The sequence below is a fragment of the Pyrgilauda ruficollis genome, unplaced genomic scaffold (assembly GCF_017590135.1).
Source record: "Pyrgilauda ruficollis isolate IOZ18807 unplaced genomic scaffold, ASM1759013v1 scaffold3, whole genome shotgun sequence".
In the NCBI taxonomy this organism is placed as follows: Eukaryota; Metazoa; Chordata; class Aves; order Passeriformes; family Passeridae; genus Pyrgilauda; species Pyrgilauda ruficollis.
The window spans coordinates 7,688,804-7,715,556 of NW_024524377.1; the positions used below are offsets into that span (position 1 = coordinate 7,688,804).

A 26,753-nucleotide genomic window follows, 5' to 3' on the forward strand; every position below is an offset into this window, starting at 1 on the left:
AGGAGAGCACACAATCTCTACAGACTTCACTCTTGAGCTGGTACAGCCTCAAAATCCCTTCTCTCAGCCCAAGCAGCCCCAGCACACACTCCCAAGGGAACAGCCTGTCTCCCACTCAGTGGCATAGGGTTTTTGTGTCCAATGCAGATGTGAAAGAAATCCCACTCACAGGGGTGATATTCACAATTACAGAAAGGGGTCAGTGGACAAGGACTGGTTCTCACCTGTCCTGTGTCTCTGCCGTAGACGAAATGCTAGATTTGGGGAAGAAGAAGGAAATATTTCTCTGAAAGATTATTTGTAAGTAAATAGAAACAAACAAACAAAACAAGGCAGCTGTTTGAGGCCGTTCAGACAAAGTGCAGGCATTAATCCTGGCAAAAAGAGCTCAGTGCACTGATGGAAGTGCACAAGAGGTCAGTGTAGCACCTAGCAGGGCAGCTTATCAGCAAACCCACCACTCATCATGCTGACAATCTCCCCATTACTGGAGAACAGACATTCACAGGGATGGTAAGAATGAGATACTGCTACAATATTTGCTGAGGTTTCTTTGCTATGGACTAATTTGAAGAGTAGAAAATCTTCCTGACCCAATATAGTATGTGATTTGGCATGGTGTGGGATATTTAAGACAGGAAGAAAAAAACTGATTACTTCTTGCTAAATACACAGACAAAGCTTGCCAGAAGTGATGGATTTCTCCTAATTCTTCCACTATTCCATGCTAAGCAAACTTTCTGTCCCCAAAATTATGCTATCTACGATATCTTCTTGGAAAATAATCAAATATCTCCTTTTAGGGGAAAATGTGAACAAATACTCTGCTCTATCAGCTTCTCTCCCACAGAGCTGTTTAGAGTATTCATGCCCTGTTCCGGAGCACCACTAGGTGTCCGTGTTTGCCATCACACAGCAACTGAATTTGCTATAAATAATTAACTCTTCCTTGTCTCCGAGGTGCTTATCTAAGAACAAGGTGCAGCGTCTGGGCATGAAGGAGCTGGTTCAGACAGCATCCTCAGACTGATTGCTTTCAATGATATGGGCAGAGGATGTTTCAGAATATTAAAAAATTGTCTTCAGATGGTTCAGATTGAATTTTGAAAAAGAAGTAATTTTTATTGCTTAAGCAGGAAAGGTGAAACAGCCTGGGAATATTTCAGGGGAAAAGACCTGGTCAAGATGACACCTGGGAAAGTTTGGGACAAACAAGGCACTTCCCAGGGAGCATCAGCCTGGGAAGTGCTGCCCTAAGCAGCTGCCTGCCCTCCTCTCTGGGGGCTGAGGGGCAGCTGACCTAACATCAGTTTATGGCAGGCCTTGTCACCCCTTCCAAAAGAACTAAACATCTGTGACACCAACAGATGCTTCAATTTGGGCAACACCTGTAAATGTTGTCCAGAGGAGGCAGGTGTGCTCCGTGACCCTTGGCTACCATCCAGCTCTGTGTGCCTGTTTGCTTTGATTCATTATAACAGCAATTTAATATAATGAGAACAGGAAGTGATCCTCCCCTGGAGGAGCTCCTGGGCACCTGCTGTGATCAAGTTCTGCCTCAGCAGACATGATTCTTGCCCTTCCCCACCTTCAGACCATATCTTTGACATGTGAGGGAGGGAGCTTGCTTCCCTAAGCTCCCTGGAGGCCTGAATATCCCTGAAGGCATATGAATTTATACCATCTGCTGCTCCAGGATCCACTGCATGGAAATGTGGACCAGGGCTTTCACATGCTACAGCTGACTGGCTGGAGCCAGTGCTAAAATAACAATTTCCAGGGAAAGAGCCCCTCCTTGGCAGGTGCAATTAAGCAGTTTCCTGTTTACAGGTAGGTACAGGTGCTAGGTACAGGCAGTTAGCTCAGGGAGAGCCCATAGATCATTTTTAGGCGCCAGTTCCAAAGAACAGAAAAGGAACAGATGATTTTTAGGTGCCAGCTCCAAAAAACAGAACCCTTCCTGTTGCCCAAGGGCTTCCAAGTATTTCCCAGGCCTGTTCCATGTCTTACATACCACCACACCACAAAGAACATTTTCTTACTAAATTAACCCACAGCAAAGTAATCTCTCTGGAAAATTTATGATATACTAATATATATCTACAACTTGTAAGCCACTGAGGAAAAATGCAAATACATCTGATTCCCGATGACAGAAATTATTTCACCTGCAAAGTGATCATTCAAGCTGTTAGTTACTTAATTTGTTTTTAGAGAACAATTTTCCAGCTTGTGAGATGTATATCATGCTTCCCTCTATGCTGGAGCATGGAAATAGGAATACAGATGGACTGCTGGTCTCACACATATTGCATTTGTTTTGGAAAGAAAATAGAGAATGCCCTTGGGGTTGAAATTCACAGGTAAATAGCGTCACATTTTAACATATTATGTTCACTTTTATTATTCCTGTGATTAAAACCACTATTAAAGCCACTGACTGGATACATTTAGAACCCAGACAGAACTCTAATCTGTATATGGTACAATGAGACACATTAAAATAAAAATAACAATGCAGCATGCCTTTGCAGAGCACAAGGCATAACTGAAAGATCTGACACAGGGACAGATCAAACAAATTACACAGCAAGCAACAGCCTTAAAATCAGGAAGAAAAGGAAATGGTAGAAGCAAATAGCAAAATGTAATGAGGAAGCAAGAAGGCCCCAAGCTGTCTGGAGCGGCTGTATGTCCTGAGAGAAGCTGGCAGGAGCCCCAGCCCATCTCCACAGTGCCTGCCATCAGCAAACCATCTCCCATCCTCTGCATCCGCGAGTTCCTGGGCTAGAAAATATCACTGTGCATTCAGTGTGTAAATGTTTTCATCAGGTTATTTTAATCTAGTGAATAAATCTGAGCTAGAGGGGAGCCCTGCCCGTTCACCAGTGTGGGCAGGAACCCAGGCACAGCCCTCGGGAACTCCCCTCTCTGCTGCAGGACGCTGCTCACAAACCTCAGAGCACTGATGTGAGCAGTTAATGGCATACACTGACTCTGGGGAATGAGCTCTGTCACACACCTGAGCCTTTCTGCTCCTGGGAACACCCACCTCAGTGCCCATCAGCTGCAGGAGAGTGAAGCAACCAAAATGACCCCAGGCATGGTCACATCCTGCTGTGGGGGTGTCCAGGCTGCTCCAAGAGCAGGACCCAGCTCAGCTCCAGTGACCAGCAGGCACTGGTCAGTGCAGGATGACCATGGGATTGTCTTTCCTGAATCACAGTGTGTGTGCATGGTCACTGCACACCTGTTTCATTTTCAGCCACAAAGCAGCAGCAGAGGAAGCAAGGCTGAACACCAGAGGCATATTAATCATCACAGTGCAGATGGAAAACACCTACCAGGTCACAGGCTGTACTTCCTTCCCTCAAATAAATCCCTAAAATAGATCTTAAGTAGTACTAAATTCATTCCAGGTGAAAGTGAAGTGGGCATGGTTAGCTTTCCAACAGGGGGAGCAGGTATTTGGAGGTGGGTGTCTGAAGTCTGTGTAAGTGTTCTGAAATATGCCAACACTGCTGTGGAAACCCACACAAGCTGGTTATTTACATCTATTCAAGAGGACACAGAGCTTGGCTACTTTAAACAAAGCATTTAGTGTGCTGCAGCACCATGGCCTAGTATAAATTGCTAGTTTTCTGTTGCTTTTAGGCTTTCTGCCTGTCTGGTTCTGGATGAAAGCCAGTTTTGAATAGAAGCATTTAGTTGCCATAAACAGCCTATTTCAAGAGGGTGAGAGAGGCAGTAGGAGCAAGAATGGGATTTGCATTCTTATCAAGAGATTAAAAAAAGTGAATAAAACCACTTAGATGTTGGTTCTGTCTGCACTGAAATAAATCCAGGAGCTGTCAATTTAGCTGGGGGACAGACATGAGAAATCTTATTCCCCGTGGAGTTCTTTGTGAAAATTTCTGTAATTTCATAGAGATTTTCTTTTTACTGGGAGGTTAGAGAGTGAGAGATCAAATTCAGGAAAAGCCTTTGAGGAATTTCAGTGCTAGAGAATTGCTTTAGTTGTTTTACTCCATAACAAGCTCTGTTTGGAGCGTGAACTCTGAGTCACCCATGTTTCTCACTCTAAAGGATGCTGAGACCTGGCAATGCTGGAGGATGCTTTGCTGCATCTGTTCAGGGCTGTTTCTGGGGAGACAGGCTGTATTTCAGGAGCTATGGGCTAACCAGGAATAACCTGCTACAGTCAGTAGCATTGCTCTGGACTGAATAACTCTGAACTGAAAATTCAATGAAATGCCTGACTCATCTGAGTCATTCTTAGTCCTCAGGCCCCATCTTCCATGAAGATGGAGTTGGTGCTTCCCACTCTGTTTTGACTGACTGAACAGAGAGGATCAGGGCTTGAGCTTCAGGGGAAGGTCTGTTTATATTTAGGCAATTAATGAAACACATGGCTGGGACAATAGTGACATCCAATGGGCCAAATGTACCATCTTTGCTCCTCTCAACAAGGAGATAACAGAGGTATCTGGGCATGCAGCATTATAAATACAAGCACAGCAAGTTATTCCACAGCAGGAAGAAGAGGCAGATGGCACGTGGGACATATAAATATGCTAAAGGAAAGGAAATCTGGTGTTATGGTCTCAAATAGCACATACCTTTCCAGCATCTCTTGCTGGAGCTCCTACTAGACATCCGTATCCTGACTCTGCTGGATTTTGGACTCTGGCACATGCTGACATCTGAAGAACAGCTTGAATGGAGCTGTCTGAATTATTTCTGGAGCCTTTTTTCCAGAAAGTAAGATTAAAGTTGATCTAAATGAAACAGCATTTCCAGCTATAAAAAATGCTTTTGAAGATAAAGACAACCAGATCCACTTTGTTTCACACAACAAATTGAACCAGAGCATGCCTGTGTTTGATCTGAGGGCTCCCTCATGGCATTTGGCTCAGAGAGCTGGTACCCAAATTCCATTATTTTCCCTTCCCTGGAGAAGCACAAAATGGAGCAGATATCATCTGTGCTCCTCAGTGACACACAGCCAGCACATCTGGCTCCAAAACCCTTTGGTTTTGGAGGGTGAGCAAGGCAGATGGCTGAAACCCTCTGAGGTAAACCCTACCTGCTGTCTTTTGCAGCCACAAGATGTTCTAAACCAACACAGGGTTAATAAAACTGCAAGAATAGACTGAAATCAGGGAGCTGAATAGCTGTTTTCTTTCATGTTTGGCACCATTTTGAACCAGGGATCAAGAGTTCCAGTCACAGATGATTCATCAGACACCGACTCCTGAGACACTCCTAGAAAGTACACAAAATCTGATCATGTATTCTGGTCAGGAACTTTGTGAAACACCTCCAGGTTTAAGCAGCAGAGGAAAGTGTGCACAGTAAATGTCTTTTTTCACAGCTGAGTTTAAAATAGAAACCCAGCTGCTAGCATCACATACCTGGTACTGGTGGAAAAGGAGTGTTTGAGTCTGATGGAAGCATTAGAAACACAAGGGATAAGAAAATGACTCCTTGCAAAAGGTGGGTTATATGAATATCTGTCTTCATCTAAATGGGGCATTCTGCCCTGAGCAGAATTTTGAGAAGGGAGACCAAAGAATCTTCCAGAAGCCTTCCTCCTTCCACAGTGCTCCCAGCTGAGTATGACCCCAACTATTTGTTTCTCAGCCAGGAACCTACAGATTCCCTGATATCAACATCAGGAAATAATTAGGTCCTTAATTAACCACCTCAGCTTTTAAATTACACCAAAAGGAAACCGTTACCTGAAGAACTGTGAACAAGGGTGTACAGTAACCAGAGGAGAAATCTCAGAGGGCTCTCTTGGGAAGGAAACAAATGATACAACAGTAAATTTTAAAAAAGCACAATAAGGCCACCTAAGAATGCTTTAGAACAAAGTAAATCTCAGTTTGTACACTAGATCAGATTTGCTTAATACACATATCCCCAGATTATATTTCCTTTATAATCTGCATAATTATTTTAAACAGGTACATTGCTGTCTGCACAGTTATACTTTTAATGGACTGATGAAAAGTGATAATTTCAATCAATACCCAAGACATCTCCCTCTCCTTGTCAAGTAAAAAGTAGACATTTCCAAGACCAGAAGTTGTGGATTGCTTCAAAGCTGGTTTTTTTTTTTCCTGGTTCTGCTATAAGAAGTGAGGGCTTGAAGGCAGAAAAGGGATAATCTTATATTCTCTTCCTCACCTCTGCCAGCACGTAGGAATCAGGATTCAGTAGCCAAGCACCACTGTGGTTTAGACACAAATAAGACTGATTACATTAGACAGTTATCCTCTCCAGTGGCAGCCATGCCCAGCAGACCCTCTGCTGACCTTCACTGACCTGCCCCAGGTGCTCTGGACCCTTCTAAAACATCCTCCCTCCCCTGCAACGAATGCTGGATATCTGAAGGCAGCACAGATGGGGAGCCCAGCACACAGAAACACAAAAGCCTGCCCTCATGCCTGGTAGCATCATAGGAAACCACAGCACTCCTCCTTCAGGGATATTAACCCCCTCAGATGGGTGGGGATCTGCACAGAGAAACCAAAACCATGATGAAGTACTTACAATATCCTCTGATGGTTTTTTTTCCCAAATTGATGCATTCACAGAACAGATGTTTGACATAAAACTGGCTTTGTTTTTAATTGGAGATTATTTAAACTTTGTCTAAGCCATATGGCCCTGTAAGCCTGACTCCCCTCTGCCATTGCTGGAGAGACCAGCTTGGCATCCCTCTCTGTTTCCAAGTAATTTCCTCTTTACAGATTTAATAGCTGCTATTTTTTTCCTTATTATTGGTCCCTAGGTCCCATTACTATAAATCAGGGCCTTAGGCCCAAAATTGATTCAAAGGTGGATTTGGACAAGCTGCTTTGCATGATTTTCAGTACTAGGTTAGTTGAATAGATCATAAAGGGGAACGCAGATGTGAATACAGAAAATGCATTGGGAGGAATGGTGACAGTGAGTGGTGTTCATCTCCAAGTCACTAAAGGAAGACCTGGTTCTGGCTGGCACATTTTCCTGACCCCTTTTCCCTTGCAAGTGTCACACTGAAGACAGTGAATTTTCAGAGGGATGTAATACACACTAGAAAAACCACACATGTAACCAAATGACTGGTGGAAGGTGCTGGGTGCCAGGTAGGCTTAAGGCTGAAAGAACATGTGATGGCTGAGGGCATCCTAATGATCTGCTCAGCTCAATCTTCCCATTAATCATCACATAAAACCAGGCCACTGCTGCTGCAGAAAGGCTGCAGGGGTGAACTCTGTTTGAAGCAAAGCCAACCTTGAGTGGGAGAGTTTGCAAAACTGGTATTGGTATTGCATACCAATACCCTCAGATGGTGTTTGGCACTGAGGAACAAAGAACTTGGGAGAGATGACCACTTGTGCTGGAGTCCTCCCTGCTGCTTGCCTTGCCCATTAAACCCTCTGTCCCTTTCCAGCATTGCTGCAGGATCTTCAGCCCATGATGCGTTGATTCCCAACAGTTAAACCCTGGGGTTTTCATTCCCTTTTCCATAATGCTGCCATTTACTTGATGTGACCTCATTTGCCAAGTGATGTAACAGTGTGCACGATCGAGCCTGGCACATCGAAGCAGATGTTCCAGTGAACACAGAAACCGTATTATGAAATGAAAATATCGCCTAAAACCTGAGCAGCACCAGCGATTACAATGGCCTTTATGAAGATCAGATTACCTAAAATAGCATTGAAAGGCCTTTGGCTGCAGTCGTATGCTTCCCTTCTAAAATGAAAGACTGTTGCTTGTACTACTGTAATGTGATTCCCAAAGGAACCTGCAGGTGTGAAAGGCCTTTGGCTGCAGTCATATGCTTCCCTTCTAAAATGAAAGACTTGTACTACTGTAATGTGATTCCCAAAGGAACCTGCAGGTTTTGAATTTTATAATTTTTGGCCACTGTTTGACAGAGTTGACTGAAGCATGCCCAAAGGATACTCCTTCCATAAATTTTTTCTTATTTAACTCCAATAACAAAAAATGGTCGCATACTTTTATTTTGGTGTGTTTTTAGTTTCTAACAATGTAATAAATTCTATTTCAAAGAATGTAAGTCCAAAGAGTTTGATAGTTGATCTCACTTTCTTTGTTTCAACTGAATAGAGATGCTCATTGACTCTGTCATTTACATTTTCTGTCATGTCATATTATCAGGGAAGGTTAAATATGAATCAATGAAATTCAGCACAAACACGCAGAATATTGAGAGGAGCCTGAAAGAACTTGCTAGGTTCATTTATCAAAGGCTGAGCAGAATACTAAGGTCTATTGATAAGTACATTCCCAGTCCCTGCTTAATTTCTTTCCCTGAAGACTTCCAATAAAATTCTCTGGCTTGTGCTATCACTGTTACATGTAAATTGTTCCCGGACAAATACATTCATTTCTGTTCTTCCTACACTCAATTCAGCCAATATGGAAACCTCAGTTTTCACAGAGAGAGGTCTGTGTTTACCCACAACACTTATACATCTGCTCTTTTCTTCCCTAAAACCACACTTCTCTTTTTGTGCTCAACACATGCAGAGGAAGGTGATATAACCTGAGCTTAAAACATCCTCAGGGTATTTGACAGTGTGTAATGAAAGAGCGTCCAGAAGAAACAAAAGATTCTGGTAGCTGAGTGTAACATTTTCAGCCTGAGATCCAAACACTTAATGTTTGTCAATAGCATATCCAGTGTGTCTCAAACCATGTGGAGGACACATCCAGGGAAGCCCAGTTGCAGAGGTGCTGCTGGGAAGGGACAGAGCCTGAAGTCAGTGAAATTCAGTGTGAACTGGACACTGCTTCCCTTGGGTTTCTTTTGCAAATCCTCGACTAAATCTCCATCTTATCCTTAACTGGCAGATATAAAGATATGTGCTTGGGGGAACCACTTTTAATTTTTTGCTAGCAACTGGGAAAAAAAAAGATAAACTACTTGAAAATCTCTCTCAGAAAGACAGTTAATTGCATTTGAAAGTGGCTCTTAGTTTATTTCAGCTTGAATAGGATATAAAGGTATGTGCTTGGGGGATCCACTTCTAATTTTTTGCTAGCAACTGGAAAAAAAAGGATAAACTATTAGAAAATCTCTCTCAGAAAGACAGTGAATTCATTGCATTTGAAAGTGGCTCTTAGTTTATTTCAGCTTGAATAGTAAGGGATTTTGTGGCATCCTAGGTTCAGGTGGGATGGCCAACAGGAGCCCATGCATGGAGGGACAGAGGAACTGGCAAGGAACAGGGCTGTGGGAGCACTGGACCGCAGTGATGGAGAGCAGACAGCAACACAGGGACCTGGGGCTAGGCAAAGGAAAGTGGGGAGTACCAGCAGTGATAATCAGGCAGGCTGATAAACAACCTTGTAATGAAACTGAGCAATTCCCTTACACAACTTTAATTCACTTTGAGATCAGGTTCTCAAGATGCATACTGGAGAATCTTAAAATTAAGGAAAAAACTATTAACCTTTGTTGCACTTGCTTCAACTCCACTTCTTATTACTCTTACATCGACAGCCTGCCTGCCATGCTTGTGCCTGTAGCAATTAACATGGTATTATCCCACCTACTTAACCTGAATATCCAACAGGATTATTCCTTGGCTGAATAGTTATTCTTTTCAGTCACAGAATTACACTCCCTTAACAAATTCTGTTTTATGAATTCAGTATGACTTCATCTATGCTGGAAGACTTTTGGCATAAACATCTGTTTCCTTTCATAAAATAAGAATGATAAATAATAAGTAAGCAATTTCCTTTATCGCAGGCAATACAGTAGCAGAGCAGTGTGTTCAAACCTCATGAATCCCCACCCAATCTAAAGAAGAAACTGCTGAAATGCTCTGTTTGCCAGCATCAGTCCTAAGTGGAGGGAAAACATGCTTGAAGTCAAAGAGAAAGAATTAGCCTTTACTGCATGAAATAGGAATTTGTTTTTGCATCACCACACCTAACAATATGGTTATGGGATGGTGGCTCTTTCAAGGATAAATTTCTGCAAGAAAACAATGAAAGCACAATGTAAATGATCTTTCTCTCTCAGGGTTAACAAGGCCTTAGTAAGTAGTGATCCTATTAAGGGCATGTACTTATCACAGCCTGCATTCTTTCCTTCTCTTCTTTCTAGGTCCCCTTTCTGTCCCTCCAGCAAAAAAGGGACCCTTTATCACACTGCTCTATATTGTACTGTAACTAATGTCTGGATTGATCCAAGGTGCAGATAAATAAATTTGCCTCTCTCCTATATCAAAGGTATTTTTGTCAGTAATATACACCATTGAGGCATGGGAAAAGAAACAAAGATAGTCTGAAAAGGCCCTGCAGAAAACAGAGAGAAAAGCCAGGGGACACAGTATTCAGAGGCAGGCGCACTCTTGGCAGGCAGACAGAGGGGTTTGGTCACTGGCGCATCACTGCCCAGCTGCAGCAGCAGCAGGCCATCTCCCTCCTCCCCTCCTGAGCTGAGAGGCTCCTGGGCTCCCCAGGAACTGCCTTTCCCACTGCCCTGCTCCTGCTGCTCCCCACAGAGGGCAGGGGCAGAGGGGGACACTTGCAGTTGGCTGAGAGGTGGCAGCAGAAGACGTGCCAGTGTCTGAGCTTGGCCCCTTCCCTGGGGGTCAGGCAACCCATCAGTGGGAGTGAGAACTTAGGAAGAGTCTTATTTCAAAATGTCTATAATACTTTTTTCTAGCCTTCCAGTGAGAATGTCACAAATAAAATTGAATGATACTACAGAGACTTTAGATCACACGAAATACCTTTCTGTCAAGCTGAAATCACCAGTAATGAGTGTAAAGAAAAAATATAGATGAATGTACAATGTTTTCCAAACTGAAGCCAAAGAGAATTATAGTTCTTCACAGGTATCTCCTGAGAATTTACCATAATGGCAACAATACTAACATAGCTAAACCTTATTTCTTTCTTATGAAGGACAATTTCATCTTCTACAGAAAACAATGTTTATCACCCAGTTTTAGTTTTTCTACCTCCTTGAAACTTGGCAGCCATTTGACATCATCCATCTCCATTAGGATACCATGGGCCATCAATATTGCCTATTTGGACAATTATAATCCCAGGCAGTTCCTTTGCAAAAATTTCTACAACTCAGTGGCACCACTACATACAGCTGGGTTCTAATTGTACAATAAATGTCATTTATACTGGTTGATTGCATTTTCCTTTTCTGACCACTTTATGTCATTTATGCCATTCTTTTTCCCAGCCTTAATTCTACTTTGCAACCCAATATAATTTGACTCATCATTCCTATAATAGGTCTACTTCTCCTCTTTCAAGCTATATAATAGGAAATATTCTGTATCATGCATACTAGTTAGCAATAACAAGGGCATACTTTAAGAGAATTATCATGAGTTACCACAAACAAGAAACACAACTAAAGTAAATTCATTCTAGCCATAATCACAGAACCTGCATCAACTGTTGACACAGTGCAAGACTTTAACTGATTCAACGTCTCCTGCAAACACAACTTCTATGATTTTGCTGTTAAACGTGACTAGTGCAGAAAAGATGGACTGCTCTCCCTGTTTACATACTTTTCTCATGAAAAGAAGTAAGGTTATTTCTAAGGAATTGTTAAAGCATTTTTTTGATTACTAAAACTGGGAAGGTAGTCACACAAGCAACACTGAAGGAAGCAAAAAAAGTTATCTAATCTCTCTTTACAAAAGAAAAAGTAGCCAATCGACAACAATAAACACAAAAGCACAGCACCCACCAGAGAAAGAGGCAAGAGAATGGTCATTCCAAAAATGGGCTACAGTGTAATGCTATACATCTACAGCTATAGATCTGGCATAGTAAATTTGGGTTTCTCTTTTTATAGAAGTTTTTCTTAAAAACTCCTTTGGTAAACACCAGCAGAGCCTTTACTCCCAAGCAAAGAAAACACACTGAAGGAGTTTGGTGCTGTTCTTTTGAAGTACAAGTCTGCTGTCATCACCCTCTAAAAGGATACCCAAAACAGGAGGGAATGAATGGCACTGCTTGAGCAAATGCCTTTTAGCAGGATTTCTCAGTGAGTGAAAGCTCCAGCACTACCTGCCCATGGTCAGAATCTGCTACAGCCCACGAAAATTGCCTTGGGACTTGAATAACACTTTTTAAACCTTCACCAAAGTTGTTTAGAATCAGGGACAGCAAATGTAAAAGCCAACATACCTTCCCCTCTGGCAGTCCAACAGGTGTGTGCTACATTAACTAACCCAGTCTCTGTGCCACTGCCACCCTGACGTCATTGTTACTGGGTTGACAAAAGGTTTCCATGACAAACTAGAAAACTGATCTGTTATCTCCTCTTTGGAGGAAATTGAAATGCCCTCTCTCCCATATTCTGCTAGACCCACCCATCTTGTTTTTGGCACGAAGCACAGAGAGTGAGCTTCTGTGATTGATTTAGATTTTCCTCTGCTCTGAAATAGAGAAACCAACTTGTTTGTTGTTTTTCCCCTAACTTAAACTAGAGGGTGTCACCCTCATCCCATTGCAATCCCAACCACCTTACCCAGAGCACAATCTTCTTTGTAGGCATATTGACTACCATGCTCAAAAAAAGAATGATAACACAGAAAGAGGACAAACTTTAAAGTAATAAACTAAAAGCATTATTAAGATATTTGACTCTCTTTTTGTCTATAATTTATTACCTCTACTAGCAGGCATGACCCATAATAGTTAGCAGATGTTTGAAACATCTCGTTTTGAACTTTGCCTAGGATTAAAAGAGATTTGTAAAATTTAAATAGCAGCTGCAGAATGAAATAAGGTTGCCTTTCTTAATGTGACAGAAATGTTCATCCTAGCCTTAAACAAGGAGGACTGTTTTATGTTCTGTAAATACTGAGGAAGCTAAATTTCTGTGCACAGACACCCACACATTATAAATTTTATATGTGTCTAATTTGCAGCAGTTGACATGAAATAACCCCAGAGGAAAAGGCTGGCCCAGCTGCCTGAATGCTTCTTAGGTTTTTGCTACAAAAGCTGCAGCTCAGCACAAACAGGAGAACAATGGACTATTTTGGCCATCAACATCAGGTTAGCAAATTTGGTTATACAAATGTATTTATTATCATCATTACTATTCTCACAGCACCAAGGGAGAACCCAGAAGTCCTCACAGAGGATCATGTCCTGCATATGGAAATGAACCCAAACAATCTCCAAGGAGCAATAAAATACACTTCCCAACAGCTGTGCAACCCCACCAGCCTTTCTGCCATGCTGGCCCCAGCAGGATTCCTACCCTGTGCAGCCACGCAAGGGCACCCTTTATTTAAGTACTGGGATTGATGCTAAATTCAACCTCGTGGAAATAGACCCTCTATGGATCCTCTAGGGCTACTGATTCCCCTACCTCTTCTTGCTACAATGATTAGACTTCAGCCAAAGGATAACTAATTCACTGACACAGATGGCTAAGCTTCTGAACTGAGGAAGTTAACATACAAACAGCTAATTTAAAAACAAGTTTAACTATCAAAATTAATTACTGCTCCCCTTCAGACTGCATGCATTTCTTCTTTGCTTGACACATAAAGATTTTTCATTAATTCCCATATTTGCAGGTTTCTCAATGTTTGCAAACAGAGATCTTATATGGCAGACATAAGATCTGAAACAGGTTTTGAAATACCTGCTGTAATGAACAAAGATGTCCCTAGCCTTTATGCATCTGGTTTGAGTTAATATTCGTATCCCCTTAGAATACACAAGATTTTTTGCTAAGCTAGACTTTTCCTAGTACACGTGTTTTAGTAACATAAGTAACATAACTGCTCGCAAACAGATGTGCTTCTGGAGGTTATCCCAAGGAGAACTGCTCACCTTCAGAGGGAGGCAAAGTCTAAACCAAGGGTATTCTATTGTTTATGGGGAAGACAAAATGCCTTAATTCCCATTAAGATTATTTTAAATCCTGCTGCATGACAGCTGCTTACAGCTAATGTGGCATGTAATATTAAAGATGTTATTACTGAACATGAAAACAGCTAACACTTTTGCAAATCCAATCAACATATTTAATTCATTGTCCCACTGTGGTTCACAACTCTAAAAGCTCTTCAAACCAGTGCAGGACTTAAAAACATATACTTAACCAAACTCTGCTGCTGTGGAGCAGATCTCAGCATATGCTTAACATCAAGGGCACATGCTTAATGGGCTCATGAAACACGTCCTGGTTTATGATTCAGCACAAGCAATTTGCAGCTCTGTTTTCATCTTCCTTACAACCACTAATGTGCCAATGGAATTACAACAGGCCAGTGGCAGGAGCTGCAGCTTTGGCCTCCTCAAGGGGCCCACTGGGCTGAGAGAGCACAGCACCAGCCTGGGACACACCAGCCTGTGCCAGCCCCAGTGGGGAGCCCTGCTCAGGGTGTTCCATTTACAGCCAGAGAATGGGCAAAGGAAAACTGCCACAGCCAATTACACACCATAGCTATTTAGCATGAAGAAACTATATGCTGCAAGAAGACCCCCAGGTGTTTTTACTGCAGATTTACTGTAACTCCACCACTCCCAGCAGGTGTCAACACTCCAGACTTGGAGAACACAGCACCTGCATGTGTTTTTTATTTAATTACCGTGATTTTCAGAAACATGCTCTGCGGTGCTCAAAGCACAGTCATTAATCTTCAGTAATCTCTCTGAACAATTTCAACTTTTCTGAGCCTGAAGGCCCTCTATAAAGCAGGGGCTGTAGTGTCTGAGCATAGGATTTTATGCAAGGCAGTTGCCATGGCAATGTGACAGAAAGGGCAGAACCCAAACAATATTTGAGCATCAAAGAATTCTAAGTGCAGGGAAAATTCAGAGCTAGATTCTGTATTAGAACTATAGGCTGTCCAAACTGCAGATTTTGAAGCTTAGGAAGACTGGATATTGTTATAAGCTCTCTTGGGGATAGCTGTATTCCAGCAATGCATTATCACTGATCTGTTCCCATTATAATCCATCCATTTCACAGAAAACGACATGTTTTGTAGGGGAGTGGAAAAGCAATCTGAAAAGGAACAATTGCACATCTCAGCTTTGGGTAGAGAAAAGAGAAAGAGGGAAGAGGAAAAAAAAGGTTATAATCCAAACTGTATTTCAATAGAAAGCCTGGCTGTTATAAAAATAATAATGGTCTTGTGTCACTTGTTGTGAAATAATGAACCTTGTGCACCTTTATAATATTATTGCAGGCATTGTATAGAGCACCCTAATAAAAATGGATGGCTAACTAAATGAGAAAAGGCTGCTGCATTGTTTTATAAGACAAGAATCCAGTTCCAGAACACATAAATCGTAAACTCCAAACCAAAGAGTTTATACCAAAAACACAACATAGCTTTATTGTTATTATTACCCTGTTGCTCTTGTATATGCTGCTACAAATGTGTTTTCAAAATAATTAAAATCCAAAAGCCTTAGCAATGGAGCAGACCATAATTGTGTTTCAAGAGTGCTGAGTGCCCCAAGATGTTGCAAACCTACAAACCTGCATCTAAGAAAGGTGCTGCTTTTATGTTCACGTGGATTGGTTTCCCACTTAAAAATGGGCACATACAGATATGGAAGGTAAAAAAAAACCTAGCAGAAGGCCTGGGACATAGATGATCTTTGTTCTAACTCCATCTCTCTTTCTTGTCCAATGTTTAACTTGGATGACTCCACTCTCCTATATCTTCTGAGTCACAGAAACAGGGATAGTGCCAGTCATATTTTCAAGAGACCGAGTACTAGCTTGCATTTAGCTAATGGTTATTTTTTGCAACAAACATGCTGTTTGGATTAGCACATTTCTAGCAAGAGAAAAGCCACCTCAGTGCTGGAAGTCACCAGCTCCTCAACACCACTACTGGCCCCTGAGGATAAAAGAGGACTGATGTCCTTCCCTCCATGACAGTGAGATCTGCAGTTTTTAGGACTGGTGCTGTTTACCTATGGAGAGCCAGCCAAGCTATTTGTATCAGCAGCCTGTTCTTTTTGCTCCTGACTGCTCGTCCAGCTGCAGGCATTAGTGACATACTTTTAATTTTTTTGGCTTCTCATGCATAACTAGCAGTCCCTAAGGAGCAGACCCAGCACAGGCCAGCTTCCCACACTGTGGATAGTCTCCAGCTACAGTGACACTATCCTGAGGGTCAAGCAGTCATGGGGTCTTTCAGCCATGTGTAGTGTCTAGTAATGTGTGTGTCTGCAAATACATATGTTCATACTACTGCATTTCTTCTAATTAGAGCAAATTGTTGGTTGCTCTCCCTAGCTTTATGTGGATTTCCACAGAAATGATTTTTGAGATCAGAAGCTTGTGCCAATTTGCTTAAAATTTGTTCAATGGGTACAAAAGTCATCAGAGGGCAGAGCACAAAACAGATGTGGAAAACACGAAAGAAAATGTTGCTTCCTTATGAAACTAGGTTAAAAAATTTCTCCTATCATAAAGGTAAGGATAAGTCTCTCCTGGATTTCTCTACAAAATTGCCTGCCCTATAAAAATTCTATTTTATCTGTATCTGTCAACTAGCCAGGTTTCCATCGTTTAATACATCACATGTTTATTTTCTATTGTTCTCAGTTAATAAAAATATCACATGGCCCAAATCAAATGTCTACAAAAGTCTTCCACTATTTCCTCTATTAGCTGAATTATAAACTCATAAAAAATATCAAGCTAGCTTAATTTTATTTTCTATAAACAGGTGCTAACTTGCATTACTTTCATGTACAGGGTTTAATACGTCATTAACTTATCCTCTTTATTTGTCATTTCACTGTTATTCCTAGAGAAAATATATCAGGTTTGCAATTCAGTGGTATTAATTACAAACGAGACAGCAGATTTTGAAAACTGCAATTTTATCAGCTGACAGGTGAGGTGGAATATCTGACACGAATCCTCTTACCGTTTTTATTATAGGTTAAATACAATTTCTGAAAGTTTCTCAGGATGTTTTGTATTATTTATATCTCATGCAGGAACACAGATAGCCATTACTATGTCAGTAGAAACCATACCAGCTTTGCTGCTGCAGCTTAGACATTCTTGTAGCATAAGAGACCCTGCTATGGAAACGAACAGATTTGGAAAGCAGCTCCCTAATGGATATGTTAATTAACATGATCCCCTGTCCTTCCTCTTGGACAGGACCAAACTGTCCCATTACATTTACAGCTTTAAAAGCTGTCTTGCAACAGAGATCAAGGATCCCCTGTTCCTGAGAGCTGAACTGCACTTTAATGTTAGCCCTGAACCCGGAGACTGGAAATGACTCAGGGTGGGTATAACCTGCAGTTGCTCAATGCCAAGATATTAAATCAGGTGTAGGTGCATGTCTGATTGCTTGCAGGCTGCAGTTGTGCTCCTTTTTCTGGGCCATGCTAGAAAACACCTGCAGAGCCTCCAGGCTGGATTGGACCATGAGCATTGCTCAGCACAAACCATGCAGAGCTCTTTCCATAGCTCCAGGATTAGCAACTTCCACTCACACACCACTATAGTTCCTAAAGTGCCAGTGAGGCAGGCCAGTCTATGGTATGATGGCTTGTTTTATTGTATTAATTTCTGATTCAGCATTATTTGCACAGTTGTCCGTGCATTCTGACATTTAAAGCTGCTTCTTTGCCAATCCACTCCTGGCTGCCTCTGCAGTAATAGCAAAGTGTGATCTTGGATAGTTTGGCATGTGATTAACAGCTGTTCAGATTGCCTTGGCAGTTTCAGAGTATACTAATTAGGTTAACAAGGTACTAAGTGCTCCGAGGTCTTATGAATATGTTGTAAAATCAAAAACTCCGCTGTCAAATGCATTCATTACTCATGGTCTGTAATTTGCTTGCAAGGAGCTTACTCCAAAAGGCAATATTTCCAGCCATTTCTCCTACTGTCTGAGAAAGACATTAGCACACCAGCACCAAGAACATCTTCAACCGCTACTGTCCCATTCCTAGAGAAGGAATCTCAGCCAAGAGGCTCCTTGGTATCTTTGGAGAGTGTCAGATTCCTCCTCAGCTGCAGCCAACAACTGGGTCCCATCAGGCCCCTTGCCATGGGCTGCCGTCACCAGTCTCCTCTCTGAAAAGCAAGACCCAAAAGGCCACCTTGGGTCTTGGACACAACCAGCCCCAATGGGGCATGGAGCTGATCCCATCAGGTCCAAATTCTGGAACACTCAGCCACTGCCTGGGGCTGTTTCACATGCCTCACTTCCTGTTTTTTCCCCATCCCAGCTCCTAGGCTTTATTGCTGCTCCCATTCTCCTGCTCCCTACCATTTGCACTTGAGGCAGCATGCCTCATTCCCACTACTGCTATCCAGGCACACTGCCTGATTCATCAGTGTTTCTGCTTTTTGCAAAATAACAACCTCAGCGATCAGACCAAAGGGCTTTCACAAGCACCCTGTGCTCCCCATTTCACAGGTAAGATCAGACCAATGACATTACTGTTCAAGCCTACAGAACAGAGAAGACAATCACAGTATCATTTGTTCCCATTACCCCTTGTGCTGAAACATGCCCAATTTATCCACTGACATAAGAGACAGGTTCATGTGATTTCTTCTCCTGCTAGTTCTTTCCTACTAAAGGTCATACCTCCTGATTTAATTTCTTTGGAACTGAGCAACTCATTCTTTACTGTCTTCCCTTTTCCTGTTCCTTTCTCATTCCATTAATATGAAAACCTCACCCAACAGTGACATTCAAGTTGGCATTAATTTCTGCTGTATTTGAAGTCAATGTAGTAAGATAAAACCTTTATCTTTGCCTGATACAACTGAGTCATACTAACCTGAATAACTGGGCCAGTTATCCAGCCAGAATACTGACTGAAATTAAAACTAGATGGTGGGACAGAAACAATTCCTCAACTAACCAGCATCAGTGAACAAAGTTCCTGGCAACATTGAGGTTGGATCTAGATGTATGGAAAAATGAAAGATAGGAAACTTAATTTTTTCTTTAAAAAACTGAAGATGGAATAAACCACTGCACACTATGCAGCAGGCAGGGGAATAACACAAGAATATGAGAAACAGGTAAGGAAATGATCACCTAGTCAAGAGTTTGCTTGCAAAGAATGAATCACCCAAGAACGCACTTTAGCGGAAGCTGGAAAGGTGTGTACAGAGGATGGCTCGTTCCAAGGAACGGCTGACTGTAAATGGCAGCAGGTCTTCATGCAGCCAGCACTTCTCAATGGAAACAGGTGTGACAGCAGGATGGAAATGTTTAATCTTTAGGTCTGCAAACATGACTCTTCCTTGCCTGACTAAAAGACTAGTGTTGGCTCAAAGCCAATAGGAGGCTCATAACATTCTCTTGTTTCAAGGCAATAACCTGCTTGAGAGAGGACACAGATTCAGGCCCCACTAAAGTCAGTCCTCATGTGCTTAAAAGAGACAGGGTTTGTCCTGGAATTTGTTTCCAAAAGTGGAGGTGGGAATGCACAGGTGGGATAGGCAGCTGAATGCAGACAGCTCATATGTGCATTCTAACACAACATTTCTAGCAGGAGAGAAATCTATATTTGTTATACTGCAGTTGAAGAAAAGAGAAACTGTCTATTTTTCTGCACCAAAAAAAAAAAATCACTGGGACCAGTCACACAATGGAAACATGCTGACCCTCAAACAGCTCCTGGAATAATCATTTGCTTTAGCACATTGCACCAGCTCATAATGGTAGGCAAAGAAAAAAATGCAGCATAGCAATCACAGCTAAGCACAAAAGGTTCAAATCTGACTGATTTCAAAGGACAGTAACTATATGCCCAGCATGGAGCTTATATTGTGCTAAATCAAGGCTGCCATTCCCTCTCTCTGCCTGCTTCTCATGAAAGAGCTTGGTCACCTACCCTGTGTGGTGAGTCAAGGCTGTGCAATCCGAGCTGCTTCCAGTGACTTCTTTCCTCCTACTCAGCCACCAGAACCCCTGTAACATATCACAAGGCTGTGCAGGAGGAATGACTGCAGCTGGGTAACCTAACACTCTTACACTCCTAACCCCTTTAGCTCCAGCAATTTAAAAGGAATGCTCACAATTTATTTAATCCTAAAATCCATCTTGTCACAAGAGTTAATAGCCAGATAATGCTATTCATAACATTCTAAGCATGGCGCCATAAATATGAAACCATTTAAATAAAAGAGTTTGCAGCAAACCTTCAAATCCAAGGTTCACTCATTAAAAAGCAAACTAATGTATTAATCTCCATTGCTGCGTATTTTAAAGACAGGAAAACCAGATCTAGGATGGATACGGAATATGAGACAGACCTCCCATGCAATTGAAGTCAGTTGCTCTCTTACAGCTTGCCAGCATATTTGTTAGGATAGGGTTTACCATCAAAACAGAACAAACAGCAAGTGAGACCCCTTCTGTCAGTGACGATAATGTGAAAAAGGCAAAAACTCTTCTTAATTCTGCCATCATTCAGGGCTCATTTAAAACTCACTGAACTGCTAATAGCTACCATGATTTTATTTCATTTTCCTCAATCACACAGATGCTGTCTTTGGAAACTCAGACAGCCTTACTGTGCCCCATAATGAGTTTATCTTTACAATTAAAGTTGTTTCTCTTTGCCAGCTTTATTTTCTCCTCTAGAGCACAAAGAAATTTAGCAGGAGAGACACAATCTGTTGTGATGAAAATGCAAAGCTACAAAAGTGTTCTAGCTCTTGCAATGGTATTTTGTATTGTTTCCCGTGAGGGGAATTATCCCCATTAATGGTGATTGCAAATCCCTGTATACTGGGACATTAGCTTCCCTTATGCTTGTTACTGAAATGAAAAGAGACAACTAAAATATTACAGAGCTGGTTTATAAAGCACTTATCCTATTAAGCCACTTAGCCATAGTCTTTACATAGGGATGGGATGCCCAGAAGAATTCTTTGGGGAATTAATCAGTTATAACATTAAGAAAAGCAAAGGAATGCTCTCATTCATTAGGATCAATTTTAGCAGTTACTGTATTGTCCTTATCAGCAAAAATGCCAGGTTTGTGGATGCAAGTGGCCACCTTTCAGATCTGTACCTGGGGAGCACATCCTGGTTCTCCTGAAATGCAGCAATGCTGCTCTTTGTCTCCCAGCAAGCAAGGACTTGGGAACCAGCAGATGGAAAATAAGTTGTATATTTGTTTAAAAGACATCTGCTTCAGCCCAGCACTTACTTAACTATCTTATTCTTTTATCTCCCCCCTCACAGGGAAAGTGATTTGTTCCAAGGCTGGAGGCAAATCCTGCTCCTACTGAAACAAAACCCTGAGCAGCTGATCCTGAAAGTCTGGATGTGATGTGAATCTACGAGAGGCCCAGAGCCAGATACTCGCCTGGTGAACAGTGAGGTGCTTTTCTTGACTTGAAATAAAACTGATTTACATATCACCATGTTTCCTTTGCATTTCTTCAAAATACTTACCTTTTGTGCCTTGCATCTCTGACCTTAGCAGCTGCCTAACCCAGGACAACAGCACTCATGATCCCCTTTCTTGCCCTTTGCAGTGGCACATAACTAATTTCACTTCAGCCTCAAAAATTATTTTTTTCTTTTCTTTGTTTTGTGGAAATGAGTACCCAAGTGCTCATAAATAACACATGGGCATCACACAAAGAGAAGGTCATAAGGCAGGAACTCGATGAGCCTGTGAAAGAGTTGATTTTTAAAGTCCTTCCTCAGTCCTCAAATTTCTCTCCCAGAAGTCTGAAGGACAGAGGTTTCATAAAGGTAAAAGATACCAAAGGTTCAGTTCTCAGGGAGGGCAGCAGAACTTCAGAGTTGGAAGGAGTTTCTGCAAAATAACTGCACCAAGGTCAGAACCTAAGAAAGAACACGAAACCTCCGAGACTTCAAAAGGCAACCCACCAAAACAACCCCTGGAGGCCTGGTTTACACCTCTTATATCTGAGAGGCAGAGGAATGGGGATGCTGCCGTAGTCTGCTCAGCCACTGCAGGAAAAGCCAGATTGTTCAAGATCCTCAGTACCCAGCCTGTCCCTGCAGCTGTTTAAGCCAGTACAAAGCTGGGCGAGGCTGGACCTGCTGCTGGGGAGGTTCAGGGGCTCATCAGCCTTTCATCTGCCCCAGCTCACGCTGGAAGCCTGCACAGTAGGGGACTGTCCAGGATGTGAAGGCAAAGAGCAGTCAGCTGAATGCCATTTTGTCCATTTTATAGGTAGTGATGGATAGAGAACATGGCCCTGACATTTCTAAGTACAATCAGTTAAATTCATACAAAAATCAGCTCTCACTGCATTATCTGCAGCAAGCCAGAAAGCTGAAGTTTCTCTGTGTGCATTTCAGTTTCCTTTCTTTTCTCTATATAAATGTCACACTTCTAACTGATGGTTTAACGACTGGAGTTTTAAAGGAAAAGCACATGGCTTGGCTAAGTGCTCCTTCCGCTGGGTAGACCCCTGCTGTCCTTTCCTATTGACTGCTCAGGATCATGTAGTAAATATCAACACTGGAGAACTTCCAGTAATGATGCCAACTGAGGCCCAGGACCTATGGGGCACAGCTGGCTCCCACCCTCAATTCTTCCTGCAAGCTGAGAAGGGTCAGCACCTAGAGAGATGGTGCCCTAAAGACATAAGAACAAACCCAACTGACTTTTGTGAAAATAAATAATCAGCAATCAACACACAGCTTTTCTCCATACCAGTGGAAAACACGCATGTGTGGTCCAGCCTTGTGCTTTCAGTAATTGTTTATTTGCAGCTACGGTCAGGAAGTGATGCTGTAGTGTCAGGAAATATTAACCCAGGCAGAAAAGGGCTTGTGGAGTTGTGCCATGTTTCACACTCCTCTTTTTCTTGCCTGCACACATTTGAGGAAGGAGAGTTTGATTTGGATTGTTAATGGGTTTTAAATTAATGCAAGACACAAACAGAAAAATAAAGTTGATCTGGACAACCACAGCACTTGGATCCTGGACACAGAGGCTTGGGGGAAGTTTTGGATGCCTCTCTCCCTTCTGTTAGCTGCCAGTAGCAAGGCATGCATGTGGTTTACAAGGTGGGGAGAATGCTGAATCCAAGGCAGGGAGGTGCCTTCCTGGGGCAGCCTGCAGCAAAAATACTTGGCTGGAGAATAAATACTGCCTCAGATCACTGAAAAGGTCATGAGTTTGTGGACAAGCAGAAGAAACCAGAATAGCCCTTCCTGTAACTCAAAGCCTTTTCCTACCTACTTGACCTAGGGGTGAAAAGAAGAAAGAATCCCTTACTGGGATTTAAGGGGAAAAAGACAAAATAATGATTTATTGACTGGTGTGATCACTTCCTCCAGTCCCCTCACATGGAACATCTCCAGTACCCAGGAAAGCTTTCACCTCCCTCAGCTACTTTGCCAGCTCTGTGCTTCCCTGTGGCTTGCCCTCCATGTCCCATGCCTCCTTCTATTGCCTCCCAGTCCAGTACCTGTGTTCTTCTGATGCTTCATGGTCACAGCTCTGCTCAACCAGGCAACACACAAAGACTAAGGTTAATGAGTTAAAATCAGTTATCTCACTATCTGGCTGCTCCCTTTTACCCAAAATCAGGCATTCCACCTTGTATGCGGGCCATGCCACAGGAGAATGCATCAATGAGTTTTATAAAGTTTTATCTACATGTTTGGATGGAGAGACATTTACCAGCAGACAGCAAGGTGAACAGAGAAGAAGTATGAGCTGAGGTGGTAGGTTGTGGGATTTTCTCAAGAACTGATGAGCTCTGGAGACACACAGTCTTGATGACTTCCCAGGAAAGGGTAAATTCAGCACACCAAGAGTCAGCCAAATCTGGATAAGGCCACCAGCACACACTAACATCACTCAGAGGCCAGGTGGAAATGGCTGCTGCTGCAGATGTACACTGAATGAAAGCAGAGACCATTCATCAGAATTTCGGAACACCCACCTAAAAGCTGCTACATGACTGAATTAATGGTGTTCTTATAAATATTGTTTGTGAATTGCATTTTCCTGACTTGATCACCTTGATATGAAGAAAAAAGGAATTTGTAACTGTTTCCTTTAGTCCCCCACCTTCACACACAGTTTTTTTCCAATATCAAACCTCTTGCTAATATTACTTCGAACTTGAATGATCTCCAGCGTCCTCTAATGTTCTTGATCAATGAAGTTTAGTGTTGTTCAAAGGTCAGCTCCTAACACTAAGTTCTAATCTCACTTAAACTTTTCTTCATTTCTAGACAGTTACTCTGTGTTATCCCTATGTGCCCTTTATAGCTGGAACCATCTTGTTCCAAGGTTTTCTAAGTTTCTTGAACAAACCTGGCATCTCTAGTAAGCATTAACCACACACGAATGATGAATTCTAAAATGAAAAAAAAACCTATGCCAAAAAGAAAACATATTGTTCCTCCAGAGAGATATATTTTATATTGTACATCCAAATTAAACAAACACACTGTAATCACCAGAATGAAACCCCAGAAACAACTCAAAACAACAGCACAGGAAAAATAAACATGAACTCAAGCTCTTTGAAGAACAAGAGGAGAACAATCAGATTTAGATGAGGAACAACTTCTTGCTTAATGACAACATTAGAAAGTCAAACTTGAGATGAAATTTAAAAAAAGAATAAAAATACCCTTTTAAAAAACAAGTTCTGAATACTGTTTGCTCCTTTCTTTCCATGCCAAGTACTTTAGATGATCTAGTGGCCCAAGAATGGACACAGAGACAACCCCAGAATACTGATGGACGATTCCTATTCTATTTATGTCCTCATTTGGAGGGGACCCCATAATCTATCCACTTTTAATTAACTATTTTTTTTCCCCTTGAATCAACAGACTAATTTGGAACACCAGCACAAGGCTGAGGCAGGAGTGTCCCTTTTTTTTCCTGAGCAGGCTGGTTTCCAAAGTGGTGTTAGATTTTTGGGAAGGTGGGTCTGGACAGGTGCTGTGTACCCCCATTAGAGGGGATGGTTCAGGTCAGTCCGTGGCAGCCCGAGGTCAGGAATCACCTCAGCAGTGTCACTCCAGGACTGGCATCCTCTGCTGTGCATGAGGTGCAAGGACAAAGGTGAGAAAGGGAAGGAGCACACTGTTAGTTTTGATAAGCAATAATGAGGAAGTGGCCTTTAATGACTTACAGTTCAGCTTGCACTCACATTAGCAGATATAGAGGAGATCAATCACTTGATCTCTTCAAATACATATGCTTTTGTCTAACCATTTTTGCTAGAAAAAAAATACTAATTTTGACTAATATGAATCAATTTGAACTGTTTCCCAATCAAAGACCAGTTCAGAGACAGAAACTCCTCTCCCACCTGAAATCCAACTCAATTTCTAATGCAAGGTAATTGGCAACAAATCTTTGACATCTGATTCTTTGAAAATCACAGCACATTTATAAAAGTCAAACAACAGCTGGTCGCTCTGCAGAGCTGAAAAACAGAATATCCTTTAATTCTTCTGTGCAAATTAGTACTTGATCTTAATCCTTCTATTTGAAAATCACTGGGGTTTGTCATGTCTTTGAAATAAAGATAGGGATTTTACTGTACTTCCTTCCTCCATAGTCTGTTTTGATTGCATCAGACTCATTCACTTAAACATCCCCCTAACTTAAACATCCTCTTTCTTCACAGCAGGCATCAAAATATCTTTTTTTGTTGTTTGCTAAGTAATACAGATTTATTGATATGAAGCTTATTTCCTGTCATGTAAGACCATAGTGTTGTCCACAGCTGAGTTTCCAGCCATCTTTTAAAGGGCAGCACTTTCCACCTTATTCTATACATTTCAAAATTACAGCCATCCTGCCTAAGGAGAATCACATATGCTTCAGAAGTGTCTTGTGATTGAGAGATGTGATATTTGCAGTGGATTTGGGATACTCATCATATGAACTGATATTATATGATTATACAAACTCTGACTGTGTGCCTTGCACCTCTCTGGGGAATGTGTCCATCAGCACATCAGTATAGAATCTGATTTTCACACTGCTGGCAGGAATAGAAAGGAGAGATCAAGTGGGTTACCACAGAAATTACATTTAAATACCCTCAACAGGAATGTGTTGATATTTGTATCTACAGTGTTCTCAGGAGACCTTCAGTCTGAAGGAGTTCCATACACTTGTTTTATCATAATGGAACTTCACTTCTATTTTCAAATATTACTGATTTATTTATTTTCCACCAAAGGATGCATTAGATTTAAAAGACCTAAGAATAAGACTGAAAGCATACCGAATGCTGATTGTTATGTCCTAAATGCAAAAGTATGATTTATTTAAGTCAATAGCAAATGTTCTTTATGAAATGGATAGCAATAGGAATGAAAATTTACAAAACTATGCACTCTATAAAAGAAGTGGAGCATATTCTACCTGCCCTGGATGTAACTGCAAGTTCTGCATGGAGGAAAATGCTGAAAAGACATCTTTGAAGAACCCCTGTCTGTAGGACTTCACTTTCATGGACTTGCAGTTGAATCTGTTCTCAGCATCAGATCACCCAACTGAATCTGGATTCATATTTGCAGTTATTTATAGCCACAAAAAACCAAACCACCACCATTTATAGCCACAAAAAAACCAACCAAACTTTGGACAGGTGTTAAGAAAATATCTGCTGTTTCTTGCAGCAAGGTCTGGAAATAAACTTGTGGGTGCTGAGCAGTGACCCTGCACTGACCACTACAGGAATGGCTTTCTTTTGGGGAAAGAATTGTGTTCAAGAATTTTGAGAG

The 26,753-nt window shown here is 41.8% G+C and overlaps 1 protein-coding gene across 11 annotated transcripts in view; it reads right to left on the reverse strand.

Moving 5' to 3' along the window:
* KALRN (kalirin RhoGEF kinase) overlaps positions 1-26,753 on the reverse strand; it is a 472,671-nt gene that overhangs the window by 96,495 nt on the left and 349,423 nt on the right. For 10 of the 11 annotated variants that reach the window (XM_041473008.1, XM_041473012.1, XM_041473006.1 and 7 more), the window contains exon 34: positions 225-254. The exons of the other annotated variant lie outside the window; for it this stretch is intronic. In XM_041473008.1, the coding sequence (XP_041328942.1) occupies positions 225-254 (30 nt within the window). The remainder of the gene's footprint in view (positions 1-224; positions 255-26,753) is intronic. 11 annotated transcript variants of the gene reach the window in all.